The sequence below is a fragment of the Ursus arctos genome, unplaced genomic scaffold (assembly GCF_023065955.2).
Source record: "Ursus arctos isolate Adak ecotype North America unplaced genomic scaffold, UrsArc2.0 scaffold_6, whole genome shotgun sequence".
NCBI lineage: Eukaryota > Metazoa > Chordata > Mammalia > Carnivora > Ursidae > Ursus > Ursus arctos.
In genome coordinates this window covers 67,162,217-67,189,919 of record NW_026623078.1, presented here as the reverse complement: position 1 = coordinate 67,189,919, position 27,703 = coordinate 67,162,217, and the positions used below count along the sequence as shown (strand labels likewise).

The 27,703-nt window shown below is 39.7% G+C and overlaps 1 protein-coding gene across 1 annotated transcript; it reads left to right on the top strand.

The window, feature by feature from the left end:
• TNFRSF11B (TNF receptor superfamily member 11b) lies at positions 1-27,656 on the top strand. The gene is made up of 5 exons (XM_026495525.4): positions 1-291; positions 18,535-18,904; positions 22,641-22,832; positions 24,432-24,656; positions 26,444-27,656. The coding sequence occupies exons 1-5, from the start codon at positions 262-264 to the stop codon at positions 26,830-26,832; spliced, it is 1,206 nt and encodes a 401-aa protein (XP_026351310.1). The 5' UTR covers positions 1-261; the 3' UTR covers positions 26,833-27,656.
• The last annotated feature ends 47 nt before the right edge of the window (positions 27,657-27,703 follow it).

Genomic DNA, 27,703 nt, shown 5'->3' with positions numbered 1-27,703 from the left:
GTTCTTTCCGCCACGGCTCTGAAAGCGTTAACCCCGGAGCTTTGCACACCCCCCCCACCGCTCCCGCCCAAGTTCCTAAAAAAGAAAGGTGCAAAGTTTGGTCCAGATAGAGAATGAATGATCAAAGCCAAGCCGATACTTCCTGTCGCCCGGACGCTATATATAACGTGATGAGTGCACGGGCTGCGGAGACGCACCGGAGCGCTCGCCCAGCCGCCGCCGCCGCCGCCGCCCAGCGCCTGAGGTTTCCCGGGGACCGCAATGAACCAGCTGCTGTGCTGCGCGCTCGTGGTAAGTGCCCGCCCGGGACGCGGGCGCCTGGGAGCCTGCCCGGCCGCGGCCCGCTGGGGACCGAGCTCAGCGCGCTCCCCGTCCCAGGAGAGAGCTGGGGCAGGTTGGAACAGGAGACCTCTTCCGAGAGCTCATCGCGCCGCTGCTAGGGTATCCCTTGGCCCTGGAAAGTTCCTGCTGGGTTTATGGAAACGAGAGAGGAGCTTTAAACCTTTTTCGTTTGAATGATTTGTATCTATTTTATTTACTTCCTTCTTTGCAGATTATTTGACGACCTCAAGGAGTTCATACAATCTTTGCTTAGATGGATATTATTACTATTATTATTATTTAAAGTGGCCCCTTAGAAGCAGACTAAGTTGGGAGATGTCAGTCCTCTTAAAACTATTACAACTAGCATAAAATTTGGATGCAGTGAACATGACAGGATACATCATGAGGCTCATTCCCCTCTTAAGCAAATGTTATAGGAAATTTTGCATACTTGGCACCAGAGAAAAGATCATACACACACATGCATGTACACACATAGGTACACAGATTTCGTAACTGTGCAATTTAACATCCGGATACGATTTTATTATTAAAATGGTTTAATCCAGTTCTCATCTTCAATGTAATGTGGAAGATATTGGTGGGCTAATGTTAATTATGTTCTAAAATAGATTTAAATAATTGAAGTTCAGCATTAAATAGGGCTATAAGTTATTTTTAATGTACTGTTCGGAAAGAAAGGCGTCTTTGTGACTTAGCTTACCTCTTTTTATTTTTTAGATTTTGACCAATCAAGTTAATAAGATTTCTTTATAGATTATTCTATGGCTAATGACTTATTTCTTTTATGTCACCAGAGTGTAGAATACATTAAGATGTGAATCAGACAGTCATGAAAGGATAGGAAAACCCATAAAGCCACCTATGTGTTTCGAACATGTTGGAGTAAATGCTTGAGTTTCAACATCCAACCCACAAATAGTGAGTAGAAGGCTAGGAAGTCCAGTTAGTCTCCAGGACACAAAAGCGTAAATAAGTAAATAAATAGCAAAGTCACTAAAGAAAACGTAGGTTGGACAGGAGTGCACAGGTAAGTATGCTAATCTCATGTACCTCTAAATAATGTAAGATAGAACATATGAAATAGCTCCGCGAACATGGTCACTATGGAGAACTTTTTATAAGGTAAACCTTTATTATAGCATAACACACACAGAGAATGGCACAACCCGTGAGTGCGTAATAAAGTTTCTCAAAGTGACCCCTGGTGAGCTAGCAGCCAGATGAAGAAATACAACATTACCAGCACCTCAGAAACTCCCTGGGCTCCATCCCTGTCATACTACGTCCATAACCAGAGTCCTCAATATTCTGACTTCTAACATCATAGATGAGCTTTGTTTGTAGTTGGACTTTCTATAAATGAACTTTATCGCTTTTCTATGTCTGGCTACTTTGACCAAAGTTCCATTCATGAGATCATTTTTTTACCGTTGGATGCACACTAGTTCATTCATTTCCACTGTGTGGTATTCCACTGTATGGATGTACCATGAGTAATTTAATCATTCTAGGGTTTGGCTAGTTTACATAATTCTGCTGCTAATATGGGGACATTTTATTCTTCCTTGCCTTTGTATTCTGCCAAAGATTTAATTAATAATAAGCATATTACCAATGACTTTTAAATTTCAGAATTTCCACTAAATAATGTATGTACCTAGTAATAAGTGCTCCTAAGCAATAAGTAAATGAACGTTTTGATATGTCGTCTCTCTAGGGAGATAGATATGTGTAGAGATAAAACTAATTGTGGGTGATGCAGCATTATCAAAAGAGAAGACTTTCTATGTATTTTGGACCTAGTAAATACTTTCAATGGGAAAGACTTCCCTTTCCCTTTCAGTAGTTTCTGAGATTGACTTTCTTTGATAATGATTGGAGATGGATACTTTGTACTTATACAACAAGGAGTCCAGATGTCTTTTTGTAAGCACCTTGGCGCAGTTTTAAGAAGTAGAAGCATCATAGGAAATTGTCCTATGGTGGGCATGCCCCTAGGCACTAGGGACAGAGTAGAAAACAAGATGGACCCCATTCCTGCCCCCATGAGTCTTACAGTCTAATGGAGAAGATAGACACTGGACTATTAATTCTATGTCTACTGAGAGTAACAAAAGGGCAGGAGCTGGGTGATCTAGGCATATGAAAGATTCGGCCTTCCAAGTCCTTATAAAGGAAGCCACAGTGTAGTAATTATCAATTGGACCAAAATTCAAATCCAGCAGCACCACCTACTTGATAAATGACCATGGGCAACTTACATCTTGAGTTTTTGTTTCCTCTTCTATAAAATAGAGATGTTATGCAGACATGCAAGATAACCACATATATCTCTTGCTCCGTATTAACAGCAGCTTCTAGCATTATGTTCCCAGATCACTATGGGTAAATCTAGACCCAAGTGAATTTTGCCAACGAAATGCTGATGATGCTCAGAGGACGAAGAGAAGGCCACTACCTATTACCTTGAAGGAGGACTAGAATGTTTTCATTGTTGCAGATAAAATCCAGGTGTCCTAAACGTAAGAAGCAGGAGAAAGGTATAATCGTGTGGCAAAGCAGAATTCTAGATTCTTTCTGGGAGAGCAGAGGATATGACAGGAGGCAAGCAGTGCAGGGGCATGGCCACCAAGACTAAGGCCACAGTCACTGGCTCTCTGGAATGCTCACGAATGTATCAAGGGGAAGCCTGCAATGCAAGGTGAGATAGCTGTGTCCCCAGGCCGCTCCATTAATGGGTGCTCAGGGGCCACCCGATACTCTGGCAACATCCTGGCCTACGCCTAGATTTTACCTGGTGGGTGAAACTTCCCATTATGTAGTGCCCGAACCATCCACTGACCCCCAAGCTAATGCATGTCATGGTGCAGAGACTTGGGGTGGAGTGTGGGGGTGAAGGGGCTGGGGGCAAGTAGGTGATTTTTTTTTTTTCCTCAAGACCACTGCTTGACCCCCTGTCCATTAGGATAATGCCTTTTCTGGTCTGTTCTGTTGTTTTGTTCTTTATTTTGGTTTCCTTCCCCTCGCCCAGTGATTGAGAGTATTTTTCTCGCTTTTATTTGTTGGATTCTTTACTTATTTTAAGAGAATGATCATTCTGAAGTTTGTAGGAGAATTTGACATATATTCAGTCCCAAACAGTCCTGATCCCTGCCCCTAGCAACCTTCAGCACAGTGCCCCAATTTTAATCTGATCTTTAATTTTACTTCTTAGGCTTAAACCACAGTTATCAAATTCCATGGGCTGGGGGAAAGAAAGCATTCTGTGCCAGAGGTTTTTTCCTCTTAGTTCTAGAAGGAGAGCTATGGCAGTGTCTGTCAGAGGGGCACTAAATACACACTCAACTATTCTTGCTCTCTTATCCACTAACTTGCCTGCTGGGTTTGCCCTGAGCAACCCTCAGCCCTCCTGCCTGCATGTTCCCTATTCTGAAAGCTTTTTGTGCATTATTTCCTTCAGCATCTCATTAACCAGTAGCATTTTCTTTAGCTGGAGTTTCTCCTTTGCAGCTGGAAAAAGAGGACTGGGAAGGAGATTGCAGAGAAAGAGTAATTTTATAAAAATTTATGTTTGCATTATTCAAGGCCTTGACTAAGGACGCTAGGCTGTCCCTTATGTTGCTACGATGGAGGAAAAGTGCCAAAATTATCAGTGTATTTGTATGTTGTGCCCTGTAGGGCAGTAATTCTCAATCATATCACTTCTTCCATGCACTTTGAAAGTAAATCCTTTTTAACAACTCTTGCTCCCCTGAAATGAAGTTTAGAGTACCTATATTTTACCTACATACATAATTTTTAAAGTCAATATACTAGCATAACGATACTATAGAGGAGAAATAAAAGGAAAGTAGCTAATAATAAAATAAGACTCCACCGTAGACATAACGAAGTAGTGATGCTAGCGTCTTTATGTGAAATTGCCGCGAACACACCACTAGGAGCAAAGGCCAAAGCCCATGCGATCTGCTGGGGTTCAAAACCGTGATCAGTGTTGGCTTTTGCGTACTGCTTTTCTGAAATGGTGAACAAACTTTGCAAAGTTTTAAACAAAGCAAAGTACAACCTTCTATCCAAGTTTATGTTGTTAAATTCCTAGAAAGTTCAGTATATATAAAAATCATGCAAAAACCACTTTGTGTATCTATAAAATGGAATCTGAATCTAGCCCAGGATAATGAGAAATAGATTTTTTTGTCAAGAGGACATCCTGAAGTGTGTGGGACACGAGATTATTCTCAATGGCCCAGGACATCTCGAAGTCATGGTGACAACAGAAATCCCCCACAAATTTTTCCAGAACTTAGAGGGGGTAGCACCACCACACAGATTTCCATTTTCTTCATATTTGTGGCACCCAGGTCTCCACAGTGGCTGACACTGAAGTATGTTTGCAGAGTCCAAGGAACTATAGTGAGATATGGTAGCGTGTTATATCATCTCCCAACAGTTCCCTTACTGCCAGAGATTTAACATTCTAATGTTGGCTTAGATCGCTTTCAAAATACAGATATGACACCCTATCTACCTGACCAATTTTTTAGATATTCTTTTGTGCATTTCTACTATGAAGGTTCTTATCCATATCTTCATGAAGACTCATTCTTAAGTGAGCAACAGAAAGGAACTAGATTCTTATAGCAACCCATGGAGGGGCTACCCAAGCTCGGTTGAACCCACTTCCTGACCTCCACATCTGGTTGGCTCGTGCATCCAGTATTCATGTTTGGTTTGATCAATTTTACGTGTTTGTAAAATGCGCCGATGGAGAAGTCAGGTAGACATTTGGATTCAAAATTTCAGAGTGTAGGAGAAGCCTGGGCTGAAGAAAAAATGTCTGGTCATCAGCATACAGCGGGTTTTTAAAGCAGCAGGGAAGGGTGATTGATTGCACACAGCCAGAGAGGAGAGAGGGAGGCAGCCCTAGAGCGCATTTGTGATACCAATAGTCCGGTAAACAAAATGCTAATATGAACAGTAATAGCAGCCATGTTTAGAAAAGAAAACAAAAATCAAAATAAAACTGAGCAACCCACAATAGCAGGAACTAGTGAATCGGAAATCCTAGCAACATCTGTAAACTATCTGTGCAAGAAGAAAGACTGAGGTATGGCCAACTTGAAATAGATACAAGGACAGCATTTTTATGTGACATGTAATTAGTTTTTGGAACTCACTACCACAGAATATTTTGGGGTGACTAGCATAGAAAGTCTAAAAAAAGAATTCTTTTAGACAGTTGTAAGGGATAAGAATAGTGTTACAAGACATTAGGTACGAAGCTGTGTGGTCCCCACTCCCTCTCACATTTACCTGGCCTCTCTAAATTAAAGTCCCGAAGGCCAGAACAGTCTGCAGACACACTAAAATGGTTCCTCCCAACTCAAGGTGACATAACTTCCCAGGTATGGCCTGGGTAGGTCGTTTTCACCCCAATTTCTGAGAAACACCTGAATCAGCCGGACCATAATGGGTAGGCGATGCAGGAGGAAATGAAGTATCTTTCCTACAGCCCTGCCAAAAAAACCCCCAAAGAAACAAAAAAACCCAAGTAATGTGCTCCTAATGGCCTTGATTTATTACTTTATTTGGATTTTTTTAAAAAAATGCCTCTCTAAAATTATGTTTTAATACTGTGAAGACATTGTTTAATTTCGTTGAAGCATCTTCTATAAAAATAAAAAGAATAGCCTTAGGATTTTCACTTCAATTTGGTCTGTACCTTGGAGGCATTTTCTGTAAGAACTTCTTAAATAATCAACTATAAAATAGGAAAATGGGTGTCAAGATGGATTTAGATTTAAAACAAGGCTGTAATTCATCTAAACCTCCTGACTGCCTTTGGTAAATTCAATTTTCTTCCCTGGTCTTTGACTCAAAAACCTCAATTACCTTCCCATGTAATGTTACTTTCTTGTTCAAAAAACTGATTTCTTTTATTCGTAGAAAATACGGATATCAGAAACCTATTCTTTAAAAAGTTCCCCCCACCATCAATTTGCACTACCACCACCACCACCAACAACAACAACAAAAATGTAATTTAGAAATTCAGTAGGACATAGTGACGGTGAGATTGCTGCCGTGGCAGGAGGGCAAGGTTCTGTTACAGTCTGAGGTCCAGTTGGTGACGCCAGCACTGTGGGTCTTAACTTTACCCATCTCTAAAAATTGTTGAATCATTATACTGTACACCTGAAACTAACATAACACTGGATATTAATTATGCTTGAATAAAAAATCATAATCATAAAAATAAATAAAATAGCGGTATTGGACCAGGTAATATGTGGGAGGTCTGTTTTAGTTTTGAGCTTGTCATTAAAAAATAATAGTAACAAATTGATGATACATGATTTAATACTCCAAACATGCAAAAATCAAAAGGACTTATTTATCTATGAAAAAAATTTATCTTTTTTTTTAAGATTTTATTTGAAAGAGAGAGATAGAGAGAGTGAGTACTAGCGGGACGCAGGGAGAGGGAGAAGCAGGCTCCTCGCTGAGCAGGGGGCTCAATGTGGGGCTTCATCCCAGGACCCTGGGATCATGACCTGAGCCAGAGGCAGACCCTTAACCGGCTGAGCCACCCAGGCGCCCCTATGAAAAAAATTATCTTAAACGAGTGTTTCTTAATAATCTATTTTGTTGCACTTGTCAGTTTCTTCTGCCCACGTGGTTTCCCATATAAGAAATTCTGTTTAAGTCAGTGAGATCCCAGGGGAAGCAGCTTTTGAAATGTCATCTACTTTTAAGTAGTAAGACTTATTTGTTTTAAGATCACAGATTATTCTTTTAAACCATAAAACATTTTCTCATTTGGAAACAAGTCCTTCTTGTCATTAGCTAGTGTGCATAGAAGTTGTTAATGTGAGTATTTTTCATATTCCATTTAGTTAGAAGCCGGGTCCAAGACACTCCCTTAGGACTAGCAAAGAGGTATAATTGTGGTTGCTAGCAATCTCCCTAGACTCATTGCAGAATTTTCTTTGCATTTGTCTTCATAAGGAAGTACTTGACAACTGCACGTGGCTTTTTGGAATAAATGTCAAACCTTCGGGCAGAATAAGCTTGGTAATGGGTTAAATACTTCCCTTGAGTACTACACCAGGCTGATAGAAAGAAATCTCTGCTCCCACACTTTGTTTTCTGTCCCTTTTTTTATTTTTATGATCTTATTTTTAAGTAATCTCTACACCCAAAGTGGGGCTCGAACCCACAGCCCCGAGATCAAGAGTTGTATGTGCTAACCTGCTGAGCCAGATGGGTGCCCCCTGTCCCTTCTTTTAATATTGAGGAAAAACAAGAGAAAATTGACTGAACTGTGCTAAAATAAAGGTCTATGAGTGATGTTTATTGAGCAAAGATGTGGTTGTTAGTGCTGCTTGTAAATTGCTCTCAGTTCTCCCTTCCAGAAACAAGGTAAGACTGCTTTTCAGTCTCCTGGTGAGGGTGGGGGGTGGGGAGAGGACATGAATGAATAGTTCTGGCCACTGACTCATGAGTTAAAACGTGATATGTCACTCCAAATTAGAGCACTTACCTGTGGACATATGACCCCTCCCCCAACTATTTTTTTTCTCTTTTCCTCCTCCACAGCAAACCAGCCATGTTCTAGATATTAGCTATGTTATCATTCTAGGTCCTGCACATAGGGCAATGCTAATTAGGCTTCAGTGGACTTGCTAGGAATATAGCATGAGTGAGAAATAAACCTTTGTTATTTTTAAGCCACTGAGATTTTGAAGTTGTTTATTAGCAGCATAAAACCCAGCCAGTGCCGATGACACAGTAGCCAAACCTCAGGTATATTTGATCGTTGAGCGGTAGGAGCATTTAATCATAGTGCCTGACCTGTGACTTTAGATTATTAGTTGAAACTTTTAGTTGAAACTATTAGATTATTAGTGGAACCATTAGTTGAAACTCCTCCTTTATCAAAGATATTGTTAGAAGTGTTAATGAGGAAGGACCTCTTCTTTCTTCTGTTGCTGAAATTCAAAATTCAGGGATCTAAATTTACGTAAAAGCGTAGCTGGGCTGCAAAATGGAAAGGTCAAAAGATACTTAACTTACCCGACACTCTATTATGTGAGAGTAAGCAAACAAGGATCATGTTTTTTCTGTTCATTGCTTCCAACTGACCCTTCCTTCATAGAGGTCCACTGCCATCTTTCATCCAGAAAACTTCCACCCATGGAAGCTGAGCCAAAGAAGGAAATCATAAAATAGAAAGACACTAATGATTCTTAGGGTATGTTTAGTATATGGAAGTCACACACAATATTTCACTTAATTTTCATAAAAATGCTATGATGTCCAGATTAGTCTCTATTTTATAGACAAAGAAACTGAGGTTCAGAGAGGTGAAGTAAATTCCCCTAAGATGACCTAGCTGAGTTTTTTTGTCCTAATGGAACGTACATCTAGTAGCAGAATCCGGTGGGAATCAAAATATCCGTAAGTCAGAGCCAAGCTTCTGTGGGTGCCTTCAAACCCAGAGATCTCTGCTGAGGTGAAGAGAACCCAGGTGGGGCTCACGAGGGTCAAATCTTTGGGCAAAGTGATTTCAATGTATTTTTCATCCTCTTTCAGCTCCTCTTTTGGCTCCAGGGAGGACATCATGTCTTTTTCTTTTGAAATTAAATGCCTTGGCCTCCTTACTGGATGTGAGTTCAAAGCCCAGATGCCTTAGGAAACACAGCATGAGGCAAACACATGTTTTAGTACCTTACTAGAAAGTGCAATCCTAGGGAGGTGGAGTGCGTGAAAGAAGAGTAAGGCAGAAAAGGACGAAGAGCACATTCAAGAGGGTGCACTACCAGGAAGCTACTGCTTAGTGTAAAGGACCGCTCAGTTTCACAGAACCATTGTCCAGAGAGGCCGTGTGATCTACTGCATTTCTAGACAAGGGAGGGACAAGGATAGATAGATGGCTGGATGGCTAGGTAGAGGGATGGCTGGATAGATAGATAGATAGATAGATAGATAGATAGATAGATAGATAGATAGATAGACAGATAGATGATAGATAGATAGACAGGCAAGATGGATACAGAGATAAGATGGATAGGTAAAAGATAGATCTTATTGAACTTTATATTGTGTTGTAGTTGATTATTTATATGACTATCTCCTGCATAAGACTGCAAGTTTCCAGAGGAAAGAGTCAGTTGTTAAAGGCTTAGATTCAGACAGGATTGGATTAAATCCCAGCTCACATGTGTACTGGTTCTGTGACCGCTGACACATCACTAAACTTCTCTGAGACTCTATTTCTTCATCTATAAAATAGGGATCATCCTATCTCGTCAGAGGTTGGTGAAGGGGAAGGATGACAATAGCACGTGAAGAAAGAGCTTAGTATAGAGCTTGGTATATCCTAATATAAGGCACTAAGCTATTATTATTCCTGTATCACCTGGGGCTTCTAGAATTTCACATGTTGGAGGCACATGATAAATCCCTCCATGTTTAACTCACACCCTGTTTTGTTCCATTTCTACTTGTAGCTTCTGTTCCATTTTATAATGGCTACAGCTTCTCAATCCTAACTTCTTCTCACCAGCTGCCCTTAACCATAAGTTGATTGGACCTCAATCCAGATCATTAACAACCAAAAGAGATTAAGAAAATGATGTAACATAGTACCTTCAAAGAAAAGCACTGTAGAAATAAAAAGGAATTTAAAAAATTGATGTTCAAAATTATCAACAGTCTAAAATGTATTGCCAATTCTGAGCCCCAAATGCCAGGGACTATAGTTGGAATTCTCTGAAGTGATGCTTATTAAATGGACCTCAATGGACATAATTATAGAGAAAATTGCAACCGGCTCTGCTGTTGAGTTGAGTTCAACTCAACTGTTGAGTTGAGCTTTTCAGAATTAATGGTCAATCTCAAATCTGGTGATTAACAGAAGGGCAAGAGAAGAAATATTAAGATCCGGTGGCCCAAACCTGTGCGGTTTCTACATATCTTTCTTGGAAAGTTTTACGTATACCTGTATTGCTAGTTCTTTTTCCTCCGAGGTTTTTTTTTTTTTCATTTGTTATCTTTTCATTTTGTTCTTTTCATTTCTACTCATTTTCATTTCATTTTCTTTTCATTTGTTAATCTATTGAACTCAGTTGTCTGTAAAACTCCAAAGCACCAAAAGCATCATAAGCAAATCTGTCCTGGTAATTCTGGATGATTCCAAACATAAACAAGGTACTGCTAATTAACTTAAAGGGCTTCAAACAGCTAAAGGAAACTTCTGACAAGAACAAAAAATTGCATTTAAAGCTGAAGTTTACCTGAGACAGTTCTTCAGCCCCAAGGGAAGCAAAATAGTGTAGAATCTGGCTCAGCGATTCAGCTAATAAATCATAATTCCTTGTGTTTCCTTTGCTGTTTGCCTTGCAGTAGCTGTTGGCAGAAGAGTTGAACAGATTTAATGCCTTTGCTCTTACTTCTTACTTAGAGACATCATCCTCAGCCAAACAACTAGCTATTGTGAAAATTATTAAGCTGTGGGAGACCCTTAGGTGGGGACCTGGCAGCGGCAGATAAACCTCTCAAGTGAACTACCTGCTTTGTTTCTACATTCACCTTGAGGATGGAAACTAAATGCAAATGAAACAGTACCTGCAAAATGCCACGTGTGATGAAAGGTGCTTTAAATTTTTTTTTCCTTGAGGCCCATTCTGTCATCAGTATCATTTTACAGATGAGAAAACTGCAGATTTTTTTGCTTGTTCTTGCAAATTTACATGTTGGATATTTGTCTGTGTGCATATATCATCTCCAGTAATTACACATAGTAAGCATTCGATGTATCTGTTGAGTTGAATAAAATTAAATGAGATATAATGAATACTTGACATGTATAAGATACCATGTTAAGCATATAAGGAGGATGGAGACAAATACCTTTCTATCCGGCCCCTCTAAGCAAACCCATGAAATTGCCTCGGAAACATTTAATATAGACCAAGAAAATGATACAAGTTGGGAAGATACTGAAACTAATTAAAAAAAAATCAGAGACACTTTCTCTAGAGATAATTAAGAATAGGGCAGATAGTCAACTTCTGGCGTATCATAGGTGTGTTACTTCCTACTGAACAAGAAACTTCAAAGTGTCTTCAGAAATAAGTCTGGTTCAAAATATCTCCCATTTCCCACCTTATTTTTTTTTTATTGATTTTTTATTATATTATGTTAGTCACCATACAGTACATCCCCGGTTTCCGATGTAAAGTTCGATGATTCATTAGTTGCGTATAACACCCAGTGCACCATGCAACACGTGCCCACCTTCTATATAATTAGCACACGTAATAATGCCTCCTACTTGTCTGGAAGCTTATTCTTTACCAAGTTTATTTGTGTCCCTCCTTTTATTCATTTGAAATAAAACAACTGTACAGGGATAGTTAAAATAAGGATTATTCTCCTTTTAGAGGTAAGATAGTGGCTCAAGATTACTAAACCTTGTGATCAAACTGAGTTTGGAACCCTGGTATACATAGTCTAAATGCAAGTTTCCAGCTAAAAGTGCTCTTCTTAATTAACATTGATCTAATGGCCAAGCTAGATACTTTTAAGAATTTATTAAGTTATCCATTTAGCATTTTTTTTCTGAAACACTGTGATATTCCTACCTTTTTTACCTTCTCTTTTTTCATTGCATCTTGCATATGTTTATGAGTTCCAGGGTTAACTTTTTGTCCTTTTATGCTTATATGCAATACCCCTGGGTAATGCCACCTGATCTTTCTGCTTCTAGAGCCATTTATGTGCTCTTAACCCTGAAACCTGTGTCTTTAGCTGCCTTTCTTTCCTAAATTCCTAATACACATACCCAGTTATCTGGTAGACATCACTTGAGTCTCATGGATGGAAGATGTTCCAAGCTAAATTCATTTTCTTTCTCTATAACTGTCTTCTCCTGGTGTCAGTAATTAATGGCAATACTACATACCTAATAGTTCAAATTCATGGGAATGTTCTTTAGTTGCTTTTTCTAGGACACCCTCCCCATGCAATCAGCCAACATATCATATCTATCCCTTCCTCTCCTCCAACATCAGTGCCTAACTTCAGCCCATCATAATTTCTGACCTGTTTCTCTGCTGCATCTTTTCTTGATCCTCTTTCTCCTCTCTTCTGCTTCCAATTGTTTTGCAGTGATTTATGAGTATTTTACATCAGGCTGGGCTTTTAGATGAATGTTCCTATGAAACAGGAACATTAACTTACTCAACTCCATCATTTAGCAGTATTTCTGGAGCATAGGAATTGTTTCAGGAAGTGTTTGCTGAATGAATAAATGAATTATTTAAGGAACGGAGGAAAAAGCGAATGGGCTACTACACTATAAGACTATAGAAAATCAAATACACTTAACTTCATAGGAAAATAGTTTAAAAATAAGCTTTATAGTTTATACTATAAGAGATCTTCAGGAAAAATTCACCATGATATGTATCCTGAATGTCTCCCTTCTTGGCTAAGATGAACCGTAAAATGGCATGGTTTCTAAACTGACCAGAAGTTTAGCTAACTCTGGATAGTCCTCAAATAGTTCTCTGTGGCAAAGATCATGACGAGAGATCACAAAAGGAACTCCCAAACCAAGTAGCTATTTCAAGCTATGCGTGGGCTCCTTTTAATGAATTTTCCATAAACGGAAACCCACTGGGTCACTCATGGTTCTGTATATCAGAGAGAAAGCCCAGTAGTACGGAATTGGCTGCATTGCATAATGCAAAAATAAACTTGTTAGACAAAGTGTATACTTCTTTTGCCCTTTAGAACAAAGTATACACCAGTAGAGTGCTCTGGTCAAATCAACATTGGAGAAATTCTATCTCTGTAGCTTTGGACCAGTAAGTGCTAGTCTTAGTACAAAGAAAAAAAGTCAACGTCAGTTCCTCTGGACTTCAGGAAGGCTTCGGTTGATCTTTCATGATTTCCTAACTCTATGCTCCTGGGTCTAAATGAAAAACAAGCTCATCAGGTCTTACTTTTAGACTATGCATGAAAGCTATAGCATAGTGAGAGCATTTGGTAAATGTTAAACAATTTGACCAAAAAACAGTATTATATGGCACATGCTCTGGGTTTGAATTCTGTTTCCACTAATGACTGTGGCCTAGGACAGTTATTTACTCATTCTAAGACTCATTTTTTAACTGGTAGAAACTTAACAATAATAATGATAAAACATTCTAATGTAGGTAAAAACCAAAATATTATAAAGGTTACTTTTAATTCTACTGCCTATCACAGAGTAGAGATTTGATGCACGTATGTTAGAGTGGAATAGACAAAACAGAATTCCATCTTCATATTGTCCGTCTTTTGTTACCTGCACATACCATTACCATACCACTCCACCTCTTACATATTGAGAATTTTAATTAGAAATTTTGTATATTTGGGATTAAGAGTTAGATGATTAACAAGAAAATCAATTAAAACATTTAATAATAAAAATTATACACATGTATCATAAACTAAAACATTTAAATAAACATCCATTTACTTGTATTTTGAGAGTTGGCCAAGACTTTTCCTGGAATCTGTGTTTGCTAACTGAAGTCCTTGCTGTCTTTCTTACAAAACCCTGTTCTATAATGTATTACCCATCCATTTCAGTTTTGGCACTTAAAGACATTTATGAAACAAACTGATTATTCTAGATGTTTACCCCATTTTGTTTTCACAGTTGTCTCAGCTACTCCAAATTCTATAGTACATTTTTGGTTTTTTTGTTTCATTGTGGCTCATCTTTATCAAGTCATTCCCAAAGCAATTTCCTAGAAAAATAATAATTTTTTCACACCCATGTTGATTAATTTACATAATGTTTAACAGAATTACCTAAGGATAGTTATGACTGCAGCATATACAGATACATATATCAAATGAGATAAACAGATTCAGCAACAAACACAACCGACTTCCGTGAAGGACCACCTCCATGGCAAGAGCAGATAAAAGATGGCATGCCAGAGGAGGAGGGGTAGCTGGGAATTCAGGTCACTGGGGCATCCGTTGGTTTTACAGAGGGAGTAGAAGGCACGGGTGAGTGTGAAAAGTGGAGATTGGAAAAGAGGGTTCTGCTGCCCAAAGTGGTTTCACAAATTAAACGGTGGAGCAAGAAGTAGGAAGGGGGTTAAAGCAAGACATTTGTTTCCAAGCCTATTAGCTAATCAACTGCTGTCAAATCACAGAATTTTTTTTTAAAAGATTTTATTTATTTATTTGTCAGAGAGAGAGAGAAAAAGAGAGCAGGAGCAGGGGGTGGGGCAGAGGGAGAAGCAGACTCCCCACTGAGCAGGGAGCCTGATGTGAGACTTGATCCCTGGACCCCGGGATCATGACCTGAGATAAAGGCAGACGCTTAACGGACTGAGCTACCCAGGTGCCGCAAACCACAGAATATTATAATGGTAGCTAGAAAAGACTTTAGAGAACAACTCATTCTATCCAATCACCACCATCCTCTACTAACATTTGATAGATGAGGAAAGATGGTTGGGTTGAAATAGAAGATTCTTTAACCACTGTCCACCATTAAAAATGGAAGAAGGACAAAGCCATCAGAAATGGCGCTTTAAGCATACTTTCAAGGAAAGGTGCACTGGGGCTTCCGGAAAATCAGAGGGGAAGCACAAGATTGGAGGACTCCCAGATTCCCTCAAGCACAAGTGGTCTACACCAAAGGATGGACACACAGGGAATGGGAGGAGGAAGAAAGGAAAAATAAAGAGAAAAATCCCATTTTTCTCTAAAAGCCAAACATAAAACACCCAAAGCAAAGCGGCCTCTTCTACAAAAAGCACTTTATGCTTCTGCAGACACACCTGTGCATGTGTCCTAGCTTTTGCAGATGTTCATCACTGGTTATGCAGAAATTTATTTTTGAACTCCCATGGATTTTAAATACTATCAACTGACAAAGGAGATGGAGCCAATGTTAAGATGATGTGTCATCCTATGGCATCTTTTTCATTGCTTTTCCAGGAAATGATGAAGAAAGTCAAAGACAGGACTGAGATGAAGAGCTCTATTGATCTTGCCCATCCTCTGTCCAGTAACTGGTTCCAGAAATTCTGTGCGGGAACTGGGGCTAACCAGAGATTGAGACCTAACCATCCAGTTTTGGCCACACAGTTCTGTCTTTTTACCAAAGTGGAAAATTTTCAAATAAAACACAGAGGCCCAATAGAAGTTGCTAAAAACAAGTTATTTTGCAGTTCCTCAAGGTTTTTTGATTTTTAAAAATATATATGATAATCCCATGCGGTGGCCTTGGAGAAATTACTTTCACTAATATAATTGCCCTCTAATCCTTAAGTCAACCTTATTTATTTATTTCTCTGTGGATTCCTTTCACCTCAACTTCCCTGTATTTTGAAGAAATGGCAACTAATTTCCAAAGCATGGTTTCTGGAAACCAACAGTGTCATGTCCAATTGCCTAGAAAAATATAAATTGCATCAGCTTTCCTGGTCAGATCTTCAATTTGTGTGGCTCCTTCTGTTGAGGAACACAAGCACCATCTGTGGGGTGGGTGGTTCCCATCCCATCCTCATCACTTCTTGGTAAGGGAGGTAAGAGTCAGCTGATGAGTAAATGGGCACAACTGAGCCACGTTGAAATGGGAAAGGGGGACTGATGGGGAGTCAGGCTGGAGGAAGTCTTAGGAATTCCAGTCCTACCAAGATGGGGCTCACTCAGCAGTAGCACAGAGGACAAAGGTGTCCCTTTGCACCTCAGAGTCAAGGCTCTTGAAAGTGACATAACCTTTAAAAATGGTCTTTCAGGAAATCAAAGGTGAATAGCAAGAGAAAAAAACATTTCTCCTTGCTTCCGTATGTCTGCAAGTTGCATTGGGAAAGCTTCATTCCTTAGCATTGAAGATTTTAGAAATATTTAAGCCAAATCCATGCAAGGGGCCTTAAGAAAGGTCACATAATCCATTGAAATGACCAAGTAGCCACAAAACTTTTCCATCTTGCTCTTTTTCCTTCGAAACATTGATTGCTACTTGTAGTTATTTATATCTTCATTTCTTTGCCATCTACCCCTCGCTAGACTGTGAGCTCTTTGAAGGCAGCAACCATCTTTGTGCACCACTATATGCTAAGTTCCTTCTACGATGCCTGGTACACAGTGGGTGCTCACCAAATGTGTGTTGAATGAATAAATAGATTTCATATTTCTGAAAGATTCAGAGCAAACCAGAGTTTCCACCCACTACTGGTTCCTTTCTTCTTTCTCGTAATGTTGATGAACTTCGTCTCAGCCAATAGAAAGCCCCAGGGAAATTCAAGAACATATTTTCCCTAGAAACCCTCAGGTCATGAGGGTGTCTTGAGAAGACCCCAGAGCAGCCCTGATTTTGCATTGTATTCTTTTTGTTGGTTAGGAGTCCTTTACCTCACAGGACTCTGAAAATTGCTCTTGGTTCCAAGGTCCATGGCCTGAGGTGAGATATTTTGTTCTTTTCCTCTGGTTTATCAGCTCATATAAGGTCTAGTCAGCCCTGATGTTTGCCATGTTCCAGTAAGAAGTGAATGTGTTGTTAATTAGATGAAAATGCCCAAATGCTTATGAAAAGGGCCATTTTTTACCTTTGTCAGTTTGAGTTCAAAAGGGAGTGCTGTTTCCCTAGCTCGGCATGCTTTTCCCAGGCCAAGGGGCTTCTGTGGGATTTCCTGTGTTCTATAAAGAAGAGAAGTTTGGAAAAAATTATTGTGCTTGGTCTGCCACCTCCCCACAGCCTGAAAATAGTCAGTGTTGATCCCTGTACCATAAGCAAACAATTAAAACCAAATAAACCACCCCCTACATACAAACAACACTGTTTCTTCTGAGTGTGTGATTTCTGCAATTAGTGTGAAGAACTAATTCCATGTTCCCTTGAAGATCTAGAATACAAGACAGAGCACCCAGTTGGAGCTGCCCTCCCAAGAAGCACCCTCACCCGTGAAATTTTCTCTCCTGCTGCGCTGGACCTCTTCCTGACTTTATATATAGAAACTTCTGAAACCCTGCCTGTTCCCTGAGGTTTTTCCCAATTAACCTGGAAAGAGGTGGTCCTTTAATTTTCTTGACATCATTTACCTATAAGAGTCAAGGCTGGGCCATATGATGTTCTGGAAGAAATATCAGTCTTAAAATGCTAGGAATCTTTCCATGAATTGCAGGCTCCATGAGGACAGGGCATACGTCTCACTTACCAGTACATTCCTGGTGCATTCCTGGTAGGCATTCAGTGCCTAGCTGCTGCATGATTGAGTGAATGAATCAATGATCAGGATGACTGTTGCTATAATCATGCAGTCTTCACACGTCACCAGCTCTTTTTTTCCCCACTATACATCAAGTCTTAGAATGGGAAAATTGAAAGACAGATATCATCTAGTCCTAACTATAGCTATGGTGACCTCCCCATTTAAATGTTGTTAGTCCCCCCCACCTCCAGGTTTCCAATCTCTTTGACTTGCTGATTTTTTTTTTTTTACAACACTTACCTTCTAACATGTAATTTATCTGTAATTTGTTATTTATTCTCTTACCCACCACCCAAGTGGATTGTACACTCCTGCAGAGCAGGGTTTCTTGACTGCTTTACTTACTGCTGCATTCTAATTGCCCAGCACAAGCTTGGCACATATTAAGGGCTCAATAGCTATTTGTGAAGCGAATGAACCAAAGAATAGTTACTCAGTATGGATTTCACGCACTGGAGTCACTGCAGGAGTTTTCTTTAAATCCCTAATCCCAGCTCCACACCTGTGGAATTGGAATGGGTAGAGGTCTGAATCCCAGGAATCTGCATTTTTATCAGGGAGTCTAGGAGATTCTGGTATAGCTATTCTGAGAACCACTAATTCACCCAACTCATTAATCAGGACATAATCCTGAAACCTAGGGAAATAAAGCATCTATGAGCCTGGGTCTACTTAATAAAATGTGTGTAGCCACCCCCATCTTGGTCTTTGAGATTAAGCTACTAGAGGCAAGAATTATGGCCTCTGAACTTTCCTTCTGTGGGGCAGCCCTGTAGGCAGGAAGGTAACGAGGCTTCAGGTAGTAAAGGACTTTTTGAGTCGAACGATGCTTTTGTGCAGAAAAGTCACCCTACCTCCATGCTAACGTGTTCACCGTTTCCGTCTCTCCTAGTTCCTGGACATCTCCATTAAATGGACCACCCAGGAAACCTTTCCTCCCAAGTACCTTCATTATGACCCAGAAACCTCTCGTCAGCTGATGTGTGACAAATGTCCTCCCGGCACCTCCCTAAAGCAGCACTGCACAGCGAGACGGAAGACCGTGTGCGTCCCTTGTCCCAACCACTACTACACAGACCGCTGGCACACCAGCGACGAGTGTCTGTACTGCACCCCGGTGTGCAAGGAGCTCCAGTACGTCAAGCAGGAGTGCAATCGCACCCACAACCGTGTGTGCGAGTGTGAGGAAGGGCGCTACCTGGAGCTTGAGTTCTGCCTGAAGCACAGGAGCTGTCTCCCCGGGTTTGGAGTAGTCCTCGCTGGTACGCATCGGCTTTCAACCCGCGGCAAAATTAATGAGATCATACAGAGTCAGGTAGTACTGAAAGTTTAAGGGAACGCTTTTGTCCTGATGATATTATAGGATAGCAAATTGCAAAGGTAATAGAACCTGCCAGGTACGTCCTATGTGGCTGGCTTGCTGCCAAAGGGCCATTTCTCAGAGGAATACTTTGCCACTCCGGGGCAATTTAGTGACAAATCTCCAATGTGGCAAATGGCTCTCTAATGAGATGCGTGATGGAGTGCTCTTTTTTAAAGGGACCCACTCTGAGTCGCACTGTTTATAGTTGAGCTATACCTCTCTGTTTCCTTTCAGCACGGACAGCTTCAAACTGCAGTGCTTTTTGACAAACATCAGAAACGATAATTGATACCAAGAGAGTAATTAGGCTGATATTAATGAGGCTCTGGAGTGCTAACAATGAGCAGTTATAATTAATTATGTAAAAAATGAGAATGGTTAGGGGAAATGCATTTCATTATTAAAAATGAAGCTAGTTCTTCCCTTGGCATGGGCGTCGAGTGTCTGTGAGGATAAAGACCGGCAGCATCTCTAAAATGAGCTTTTTCTTTATCTTAGACAAAACAGATTGTCAAGCCAAGAGTCAGTACTTGTCTACAAAGTACTTTCTCTTTTTGCATTTCGAACAGCATAGGTTAAGGCCAGTGTGCACTGAATCTTTTAAAGCTGCAACCCACATTTTTTTCCTACCATATTCATGAAGCTTCAACGTAGTCTGTGTCTTCTCGTGGCTTGGGAAAATTAAGAATATTCCTTCCTTTCCTTTTTTTTTTTTTTTTCCCTTTCCTTTTATTTTCTTTTGTCACTTTTCTGGAGGAAGTGGTAATCAGTACAGATTCTGATTACTCAGTCTGAAGCAGTGTTTCTCACCCCCAGTGCCACTGACATTTGGGACTGGATAATTCTTTTCGTGGGCAGCTGTCCTGTGCATTGTAGAATGTTGGGCAACATCCCTGGTCTCTAGCCACTAGATGCCAAGAGCACTCCTCCCCGAGTCGTGATGACCAAAAACATCTCCAGACATTGCCAGTTGTCCCCTGGATGCCAAAATCGCCCCTAGTTGAGAACCACTGATTTAGAGGATGCTAATTATTTGTAATTATTTTAACGTTCAGAAGTTGTGATACACAGAGCCTAAATTATTTGATGACAAATACTTTAGGTTTAAAGGCATACCGAGGAAACATTCAAAAGTTGAAATCTATTTAGTTTCCTAAGTTGCGGATTGTATAAAAATTACAGGAGGTGCAAATTGCATGAGTATGCCTCAACATGTCTCTAGCGTGAGTATTTGAGGGAGAAATGGGGTACACTTCCTAGCTTTTATTGGATGCTGCTTTGGGATTCAAAAGCTAAACCAAATTGTAGGGGGTCCAACTCACCCAACAAAACCAAATCCATTTAATTCAGTGCAGTTCAGTTGTATATGCAGAAAAATTAATTAAGCAGAGACTCTACAGCTTGGAAACTAGAAAAATTTGGGGAAAAAAATGGAAACAGCAAGGAATTTTCTCACACCAGCATGAAAATTTGTTTGGGGAATGAAGCAAGCAGGCAGCCAGAAGACTGAGACAAAGAGACACATTTTATTTTGTGCTGCCACCGTGGGCTTACTTACCTCTCCCTCCCTAAAAACCCACAGAGCAGTTCCTCATGGAAAATAAGAGGTTTCCAGTCCAAAGAGAAGGAAGGACTGTGCAGTGTTATTCCAAGAAAGTATTAACCATTCCTTGCTGCTGTCATTTTGAAGTCAGATTGTCTCCACTCTATGTTTTACCTACTCCATTCTGTCTCTGCATCCTGTGATTCCGAGGTCCTTCCGTTCGGCTGCCATGATGACATCCTCAATGGGAAAGCAGAGCGCCTCTCCTCATTATGGTATCTCACATTTTGCCTGTCAGGTTATGCCATTTACATTTTCACTGATATTAATAAGGTAACGTCATTTACTTAGATAGGTAAAACTTTTTTTTACAGAAAGTTCTAAAAATGCTAAAAGAGGGAAGTCCTGCTCAAAAAGGTCATTGTAGAAAGCCTCCCAAATTTTTAAAGAAACTTTACCTTCCATTATTCTTAAAGTAAAAGAACTTTACAAGCTCCATTACCTGAAAGAATGCCTTGTATCGTTGACCTTCTCATCGGGATGCATGGCGAGGCCCGAGCCTTCGGCATGTATTTGAAGAATGATAAGATTCTTCTTTGTGCCGTTGGCTTTCCGAACATGTGGCAGTTGGCAGAGGGAGACTTGGGTCCAGATGGCCAAGTCCACTGATGCCCAGTGTGTTCTCAATGAGAGAGTACTATGGAGTCCTCGCCAAATACTCTGCTTATGATAGTGCAGGGACTGGTGTGGAGTCGGATCCCATCTAAGGAGAGAGGTGTAGTAAGAAAGTATTAAACAAAACAAGACAAAAAATTAGACTTCTGTGTAAAGTTTCCCTAACACGATGTCACTGCAGTGCTGGCAATGGCATGGGAAAGATTCAGGCCCGTGGTTTGCCCCTTCTTTTTTTTCTGCCAGCCCTTTGTCATTGTCACTGACGAATGCATCATCCATCGCTTTAGAAGAAGCGGGAGCTGAAACTAGAACCAAACCATTTTTCTTTTTCTTTCTTTCTTTCTTTCTTTCTTTCTTTCTTTCTTTCTTTCTTTCTTTCTCTTCTGGTCTTGATACAATGAGGTGGGAGGTTTGAATTTTTAATAAATGAAGTTTATTAACTTTCTGTAGCTTTCATTTGTCCCTTTTGCATTTGTTCTCTTGCCTGAGCCAGATTTGGCCTGGAAAAGCTACATTTGAATATTGAAGTCGGCCTCTGTTCAACTAGCTTACACTAGATGGAGGTATTTTCATATGCAAATACACTGTAATGTATAATCAACCCACACATAATAGAGTCAAGGGTTTGAGGGCGTTTATCTTTAGTTGTTGACTGGTTCAAGTGTTTCTAACCAGTGGAGTTCTCCAAACTTACCAAGTTATCTTTCCACCACAAAATAAAATACCCTTGCAATCACCCTTCCCTGAAATTTTAACGACTGTGCTCTTTTAAAACTCAATAGTTTAAGCAAATGGTATATCATCTCCCATTTACTGTGTAGCTTAACTGCAGGCTTACGCTTCTGAGTCAGTGACCAACTTTACTGCCACCTTCAAAAGTTTATTAGAATGTTGTAAATTTTTACTTCTCAAGGTTAGCATACTTATGAGTTGCTTCACAATTAGGCTTCAGGAAAAGACAGGACTTCAGGAGGCACCAACTGGAATTGAACAACCCAGCCTTCAGTGGGGACTGATTTCAAAGAATGATATTACAGCAGACACACAGCAGTTATCTTCATGATTTTCCAGGAAAAAAAAGTGTGAAGAATCTGGCTGACAACAAGGCCTCACCGATGCTTGAACCCAGGCAGGACAAATGAACACCCTTACTCTTTCTTTCCCTCTCATTTCGTGTTTTGTAGGTAACAGCATCACGTTTGTGTTTGTATTACAGGGAAGGGAGAACTGCCTGAGGGGCTACTAAGCGTAGAGGTTTCGTTCTTGGTCTAATGAAGTGAAAAATGCCTGAAGTTTTGTGCACCGTAATAGTAGCAGTAAAAACCAAGTGAAAAGTCTTTCTAAAACTGTCTTAATAGGATGTCTGCAGTGCAAGTGGTTGACAAGAAGGTGCTAAATTGCTTGGTATTTTCTGTAGGAACCCCAGAGCGAAATACAGTTTGCAAAAGATGTCCAGATGGGTTCTTCTCGAATGAGACGTCATCTAAAGCACCCTGTAGAAAACACACAAACTGCAGTGCATTTGGTCTCCTTCTAACTCAGAAAGGAAATGCAACTCATGACAATGTATGTTCTGGAAACAGTGAATCGACTCAAAAATGTGGAATAGGTAATTATATTTCAAAATGTCAGCCTTTGTACCACCTCTGAATTGAACGCAAGACCCTCTGGCTACCTTCTCAGTGAAACTCCTAGTTTTTCCATTCTTAAATGTTAACCAGCTAAGACTGTTCTCTGTGTGGCTGTTAACGCCACAAGTCAAATCCCTCCGGAGGTCTCACCTTGTCATGATCGTGCTCCCAAACTTGACTTTCTCCCTTTTATACTTGAATCAAATCTTACTCATGGGGAAGGGGTGGTGTAAAGATTATGTCTAAGGCCAAATTGTCAATCCAAGTTGTAGAGTTTTTGGTAAATTATACATTTTTATCACTTTTAAGAATAAAAACTGGCAACTAAGAAGCATCATGACATAAACCGGTAACAAATCAGACAATGAAAACTTGCTTTGTTACCTATGGTCTCACTGCCTCTAAGTAATCAGTTCCTCTGGTGGTCCTCAACTCTGTATTCAGGAAGGGTCACTAGCTCCACGCTTATTATGTGAACGCCTCCCAAAGTGGTGTCATTCCTACCAGTAGACTAATCTCAGACCTTCTATCAACGATGCATCACACTGTCGATGACCTGCCTTTTGTCATTTAACCAGCTTGACTCCCCCAGGCATCTTTTCATATGACATAGAAGAACGTGAAACATAGGAATGTGGGCTGAGATATTTAAGATTCAAACCCAGTTCCAACATTTTTTCACCCTGTAATCTGAATCTTCGACAAGTCATTTAGCCTTTCTGCTGTCCTAGTCAAACAATGGAATGAGGGAAGGAGTGATAAGAGGAGTGACTTCTAACTTTAACATTCTCTTTAACTCATTTTAAATTTTATTTTTATCATTCACTGAGCATTTACTATATGCTAGGAACTTCTGCTATATGAGATTTAACCTTTTACAAAAACACTGTGAAGTTTGCTAAGGTTCAGGATAGGTGGTGAAGGGGCAGAGTCAGAATTCAAATCCAGTTCTGATGAATCTGAAGACAAACTGTGAATCCCTGGGATAAACAGACTCTACCCAGACACTCAGGCCATTGTACCTCTTTTCTAAATGGCATATTTTTTGTGTTGATTATTTTCCCACTTAATGTATGCTTATACGTCTATATCCGTCCGTGTTCTCAAAGGTAAACTATGTGTTTATGTGTGTGCCAAAACCAGTATGCTACCCCAGATTACTTTTCATGTTCCTCTAAAGACAGTAATTATATTTGTTTTGACATTGATCTTGAAGTAACCTGTGGATGCTAGCTAACCCTTTAATGGATATTTAATATTTACATTAAAATACGTAAATGTGTATATCGAGTCATAGAATTTTTTGCTGCAATTTATTTATAACAATATTTTCATTAGACATTTGTTAAATTTTCTCCCCTAAATGCCCTAAAAGAACATTAGAAAGCACATATGCCCAGCTGGGTGGACAATCTGCCAGTGAAACTAGCCAACAGAGGGCTGATTTTACCCAAACTTCACATTTTAACACATTCGATTTTGAAAAAACCCTATTGTGTTGGCTTATTTATTTATTGCCCACTAGACTTCCAGGAATCCAGTTGCTAAGTAAATCTTTCTGGTTTTCCCACCTTTAGATGTCACCCTGTGTGAGGAGGCATTCTTCAGGTTTGCCGTTCCTACAAAGTTTACCCCTAATTGGCTCAGCGTCCTGGTTGACAATTTGCCGGGCACCAAGGTAAACGCAGAGAGCGTAGAGAGGATAAAACGGAGATACAGCTCACAAGAACAAACTTTTCAGCTCCTGAAGTTATGGAAGCACCAAAACAAAGATCAAGATATAGTCAAGAAGATCTTCCAAGGTATGGTAACCTGAAATAAACAAATCAAGCAGAAATCAAAGACACCCCTTGATCATAAGCAATAAGACTATGCACCTGTGTAGTTGTATGGACGATGTTTCCCTTTGGGAATTATTATTGGACTAAAATGTTTTCACCAAGTGATCGCGTAGAAGCTCCCCCTAGAGCGGTCATGCAAGGTTTTATTCTCACCTCCTCCACATCCCAACTGCTTTTTAAACTATATTGAACACTCTAAAACAAGAGGCAATCCATTTCAATTACAGGGCTGGACCTCAGCAATTCTACCTCTGGATCCCTTAGCAGTTTTATTAGTGTCCCCTCTGGCTTACCTAGATGTTCTTTAAATACTTTGGGATCTTATCTTGCATTTCCTCCAAGAAGCTATGTTGTATTTATTTGTATTTATTTGGTAATTCTCTCCAGAGAGCCTCCAAGTGTCTTACAGATGTCCTCTCATTAATCCTCACAACATAGCCTATTTTAAAATTACCATTTTAATAGCATATGTTGTGAGGATTAATGAGATGAGGTCTGTAAAGTGTTTGAGCCTCTTAGAGAAAAGGGCTAGTTAAAACCAAGTACTCTCATGTTTTAGAGTTTTATATATAAAAAAAAATCTCCTTTAGAAATGTGTGTGTGTGTGTGTGTGTGTGTGTGTGTGTGTGTGTATTATGATGGGAAAGAATCCAAAAGGGAAAAGGAAGCTTCATCCAGTGTGGACTATAAGCTTTAGGATATGCAGTGCAAAGAGTTCTGACTTCAGCTGGGCACTGGGAGCACCTGCCAGAAAGGAGGAGGAAGATTTTCATAATGCAGACAATGTCAGGGAGAAACCCATCTGCTCTTTACCTGTAGTTAGATGACCAAAGAGCCCTACACTTCCCCAAAAGCCTCAAACATCTGAAACTGAGGCCTGCTATTTTAGGAGACTAAGATTTTTGACTTTCACTTGTGCAAAGTTTTCTTCTGTTTTGGCAAAGAAAAATGTATTCTTTGAAACTATAATTAGCCCTGAAGCAGGAAAAGAAAGGAGGGAAGGGGTGGGATACAAAATCAGAGACTGTTAGAATTGGAAGGGGCCAAATTCTCTATTTTATAAACAAGGACATTTCAGCCCAAAAAGATGAAGTGCCTTGCCTGAGGGCTCACAGACAGTAAATGACTCCTGTCATTAATGGAAATGTTAGATACTCCTTCTTACGTTTATGTTCCAGCTCATTACTGAAATATTCTCTAGGCCATATGAATCCTACCATTCTTTGTCCTCATTCTATTGGGTTTTTCAGATCTCCTCCTCCATAGTAATCCTCTGGTGCTATTTATTAAAGACCATTTGTCACACCTAACTCTTCCAATGGGGTATATATCAGATATCCACTAATGAAAGTTTATATTACAAAATGGCTAAGTTGAATACTTTATTTCTATTTTTCTGAAATGTTATGGTTTTAATTTTTCCATTTTTTCTTAGAAAACTGAGAGTGATGTGTCTATAGTTTTCTACTGTTCATTTCCAAAATTAGGGCTTTTCATAAAGCTCTGTTGGATGTCTAGAATACATAAAGCATATTACCCTTTCTAACACGAAGTAATATTCAACTCAGTCCTCACAAATAACTAGCATCACATAGCCCCCCCCCCCCATAAAAAGGAAGGAGAAGGTTATCTTTAAAACAAATTTATGAAATTCTAGGAGAACCTCCTTCTGCCTAGTGGTCATTTTGTGGTGGTGGCTTTAGAATATACGTTATGTGACCGTGTCTTCTGGCTTTTGCTTGATGCAGATATCGACCTGTGTGAAAACAGCGTACAGCGGCACATTGGACACGCAAACCTCACCTTTGAGCAGCTCCGCAGCCTGATGGAAAGCTTGCCAGGGAAGAAAGTGACCACGGAAGACATTGAGAAGACGGTGAAGGCATGCAAATCAAGTGAGCAGATTCTGAAACTGCTCAGCCTGTGGAGAATAAAAAATGGCGACCAAGACACCCTGAAGGGCTTAATGCATGCGCTGAAGCACTTGAAAACATACCACTTCCCCAAAACTGTCACTCAGAGCCTGAAGAAGACCATCAGGTTCCTTCACAGCTTCACCATGTACAGATTATATCAGAAGCTATTTTTAGAAATGATAGGGAACCAGGTCCAATCAGTAAAAATAAGCTGCTTATAACCGGAAATGGTCACTGGGCTATTTCCTCACAACAGACCAGATCCAATGAATGAGTAAACTGCTTCTCAGGCACTTGAGGGGGGTACAGTGATTTCTTTCTCATCGCCAAGGACTAGACTTGGTCACAGGGCACAAAAAGAAATAATGGTGTGGAGAAAGAACTAACGTCTCCCCCAAAAGTTCAACAAACCCCAAATGGTTTATCCAACTGATAGATCTGGTCCCATATCTACTGACTGTTTTTTCCCTTATTACTGCTTGCAGTAATTCAACTGGAAATAAGAAACTAGATCCATTGTGCCTTACTAAATATGGGAATGTCTAACTTAAATAGCTTTGAGATTTCAGCTGTGCTAGAGGCTTTTATTAGAAAGCCATATTTTTTTCCTGTAAAAGTTACTAATATATCTGTAACACTATTACAGTATTTCTATTTATATTCATTCAGATATAAGGTTTGTACATATTATCATCCTAAAGGGAAATTGTGTAAGACAATTTTAGAAAGAAAAATATATATTCTGTTTATTATTATGACAAATGAGAGATAAAATATATTTTTTAATGGAAAGTTTATAGCATTTCTTAATAGGTACTGCCATTCTTCCTGTGTGGAGTGTTTTTGTAATATACTTTTACCTGTATAAGCTGTAATATCATTTTATAGAAAATGCATTATTTAGTCAATTGTTTAATGTTGGAAAGTTATGAACTATAAATTATCTGAATATTAGATGCTCTGAGAAATTGAATGTACTTTATTTAAAAGATTTTATGTTTTTACTATCTAAACAACATCATTAAAGTTTTCAAATTATTTTTCATTGCTTTTCCTCTTGCTTTTATTTGAACGGGATGTTAATGGGTCTGA

Coding starts and splice junctions, on each gene's coding strand:
- TNFRSF11B (XM_026495525.4), top strand. CDS start 262: ATGAACCAGCTGCTGTGCTGCGCGCTCGTG. Junction 292..18,534: donor TGCTGTGCTGCGCGCTCGTG/GTAAGTGCCCGC, acceptor CGTCTCTCCTAG/TTCCTGGACATCTCCATTAA. Junction 18,905..22,640: donor GTTTGGAGTAGTCCTCGCTG/GTACGCATCGGC, acceptor TATTTTCTGTAG/GAACCCCAGAGCGAAATACA.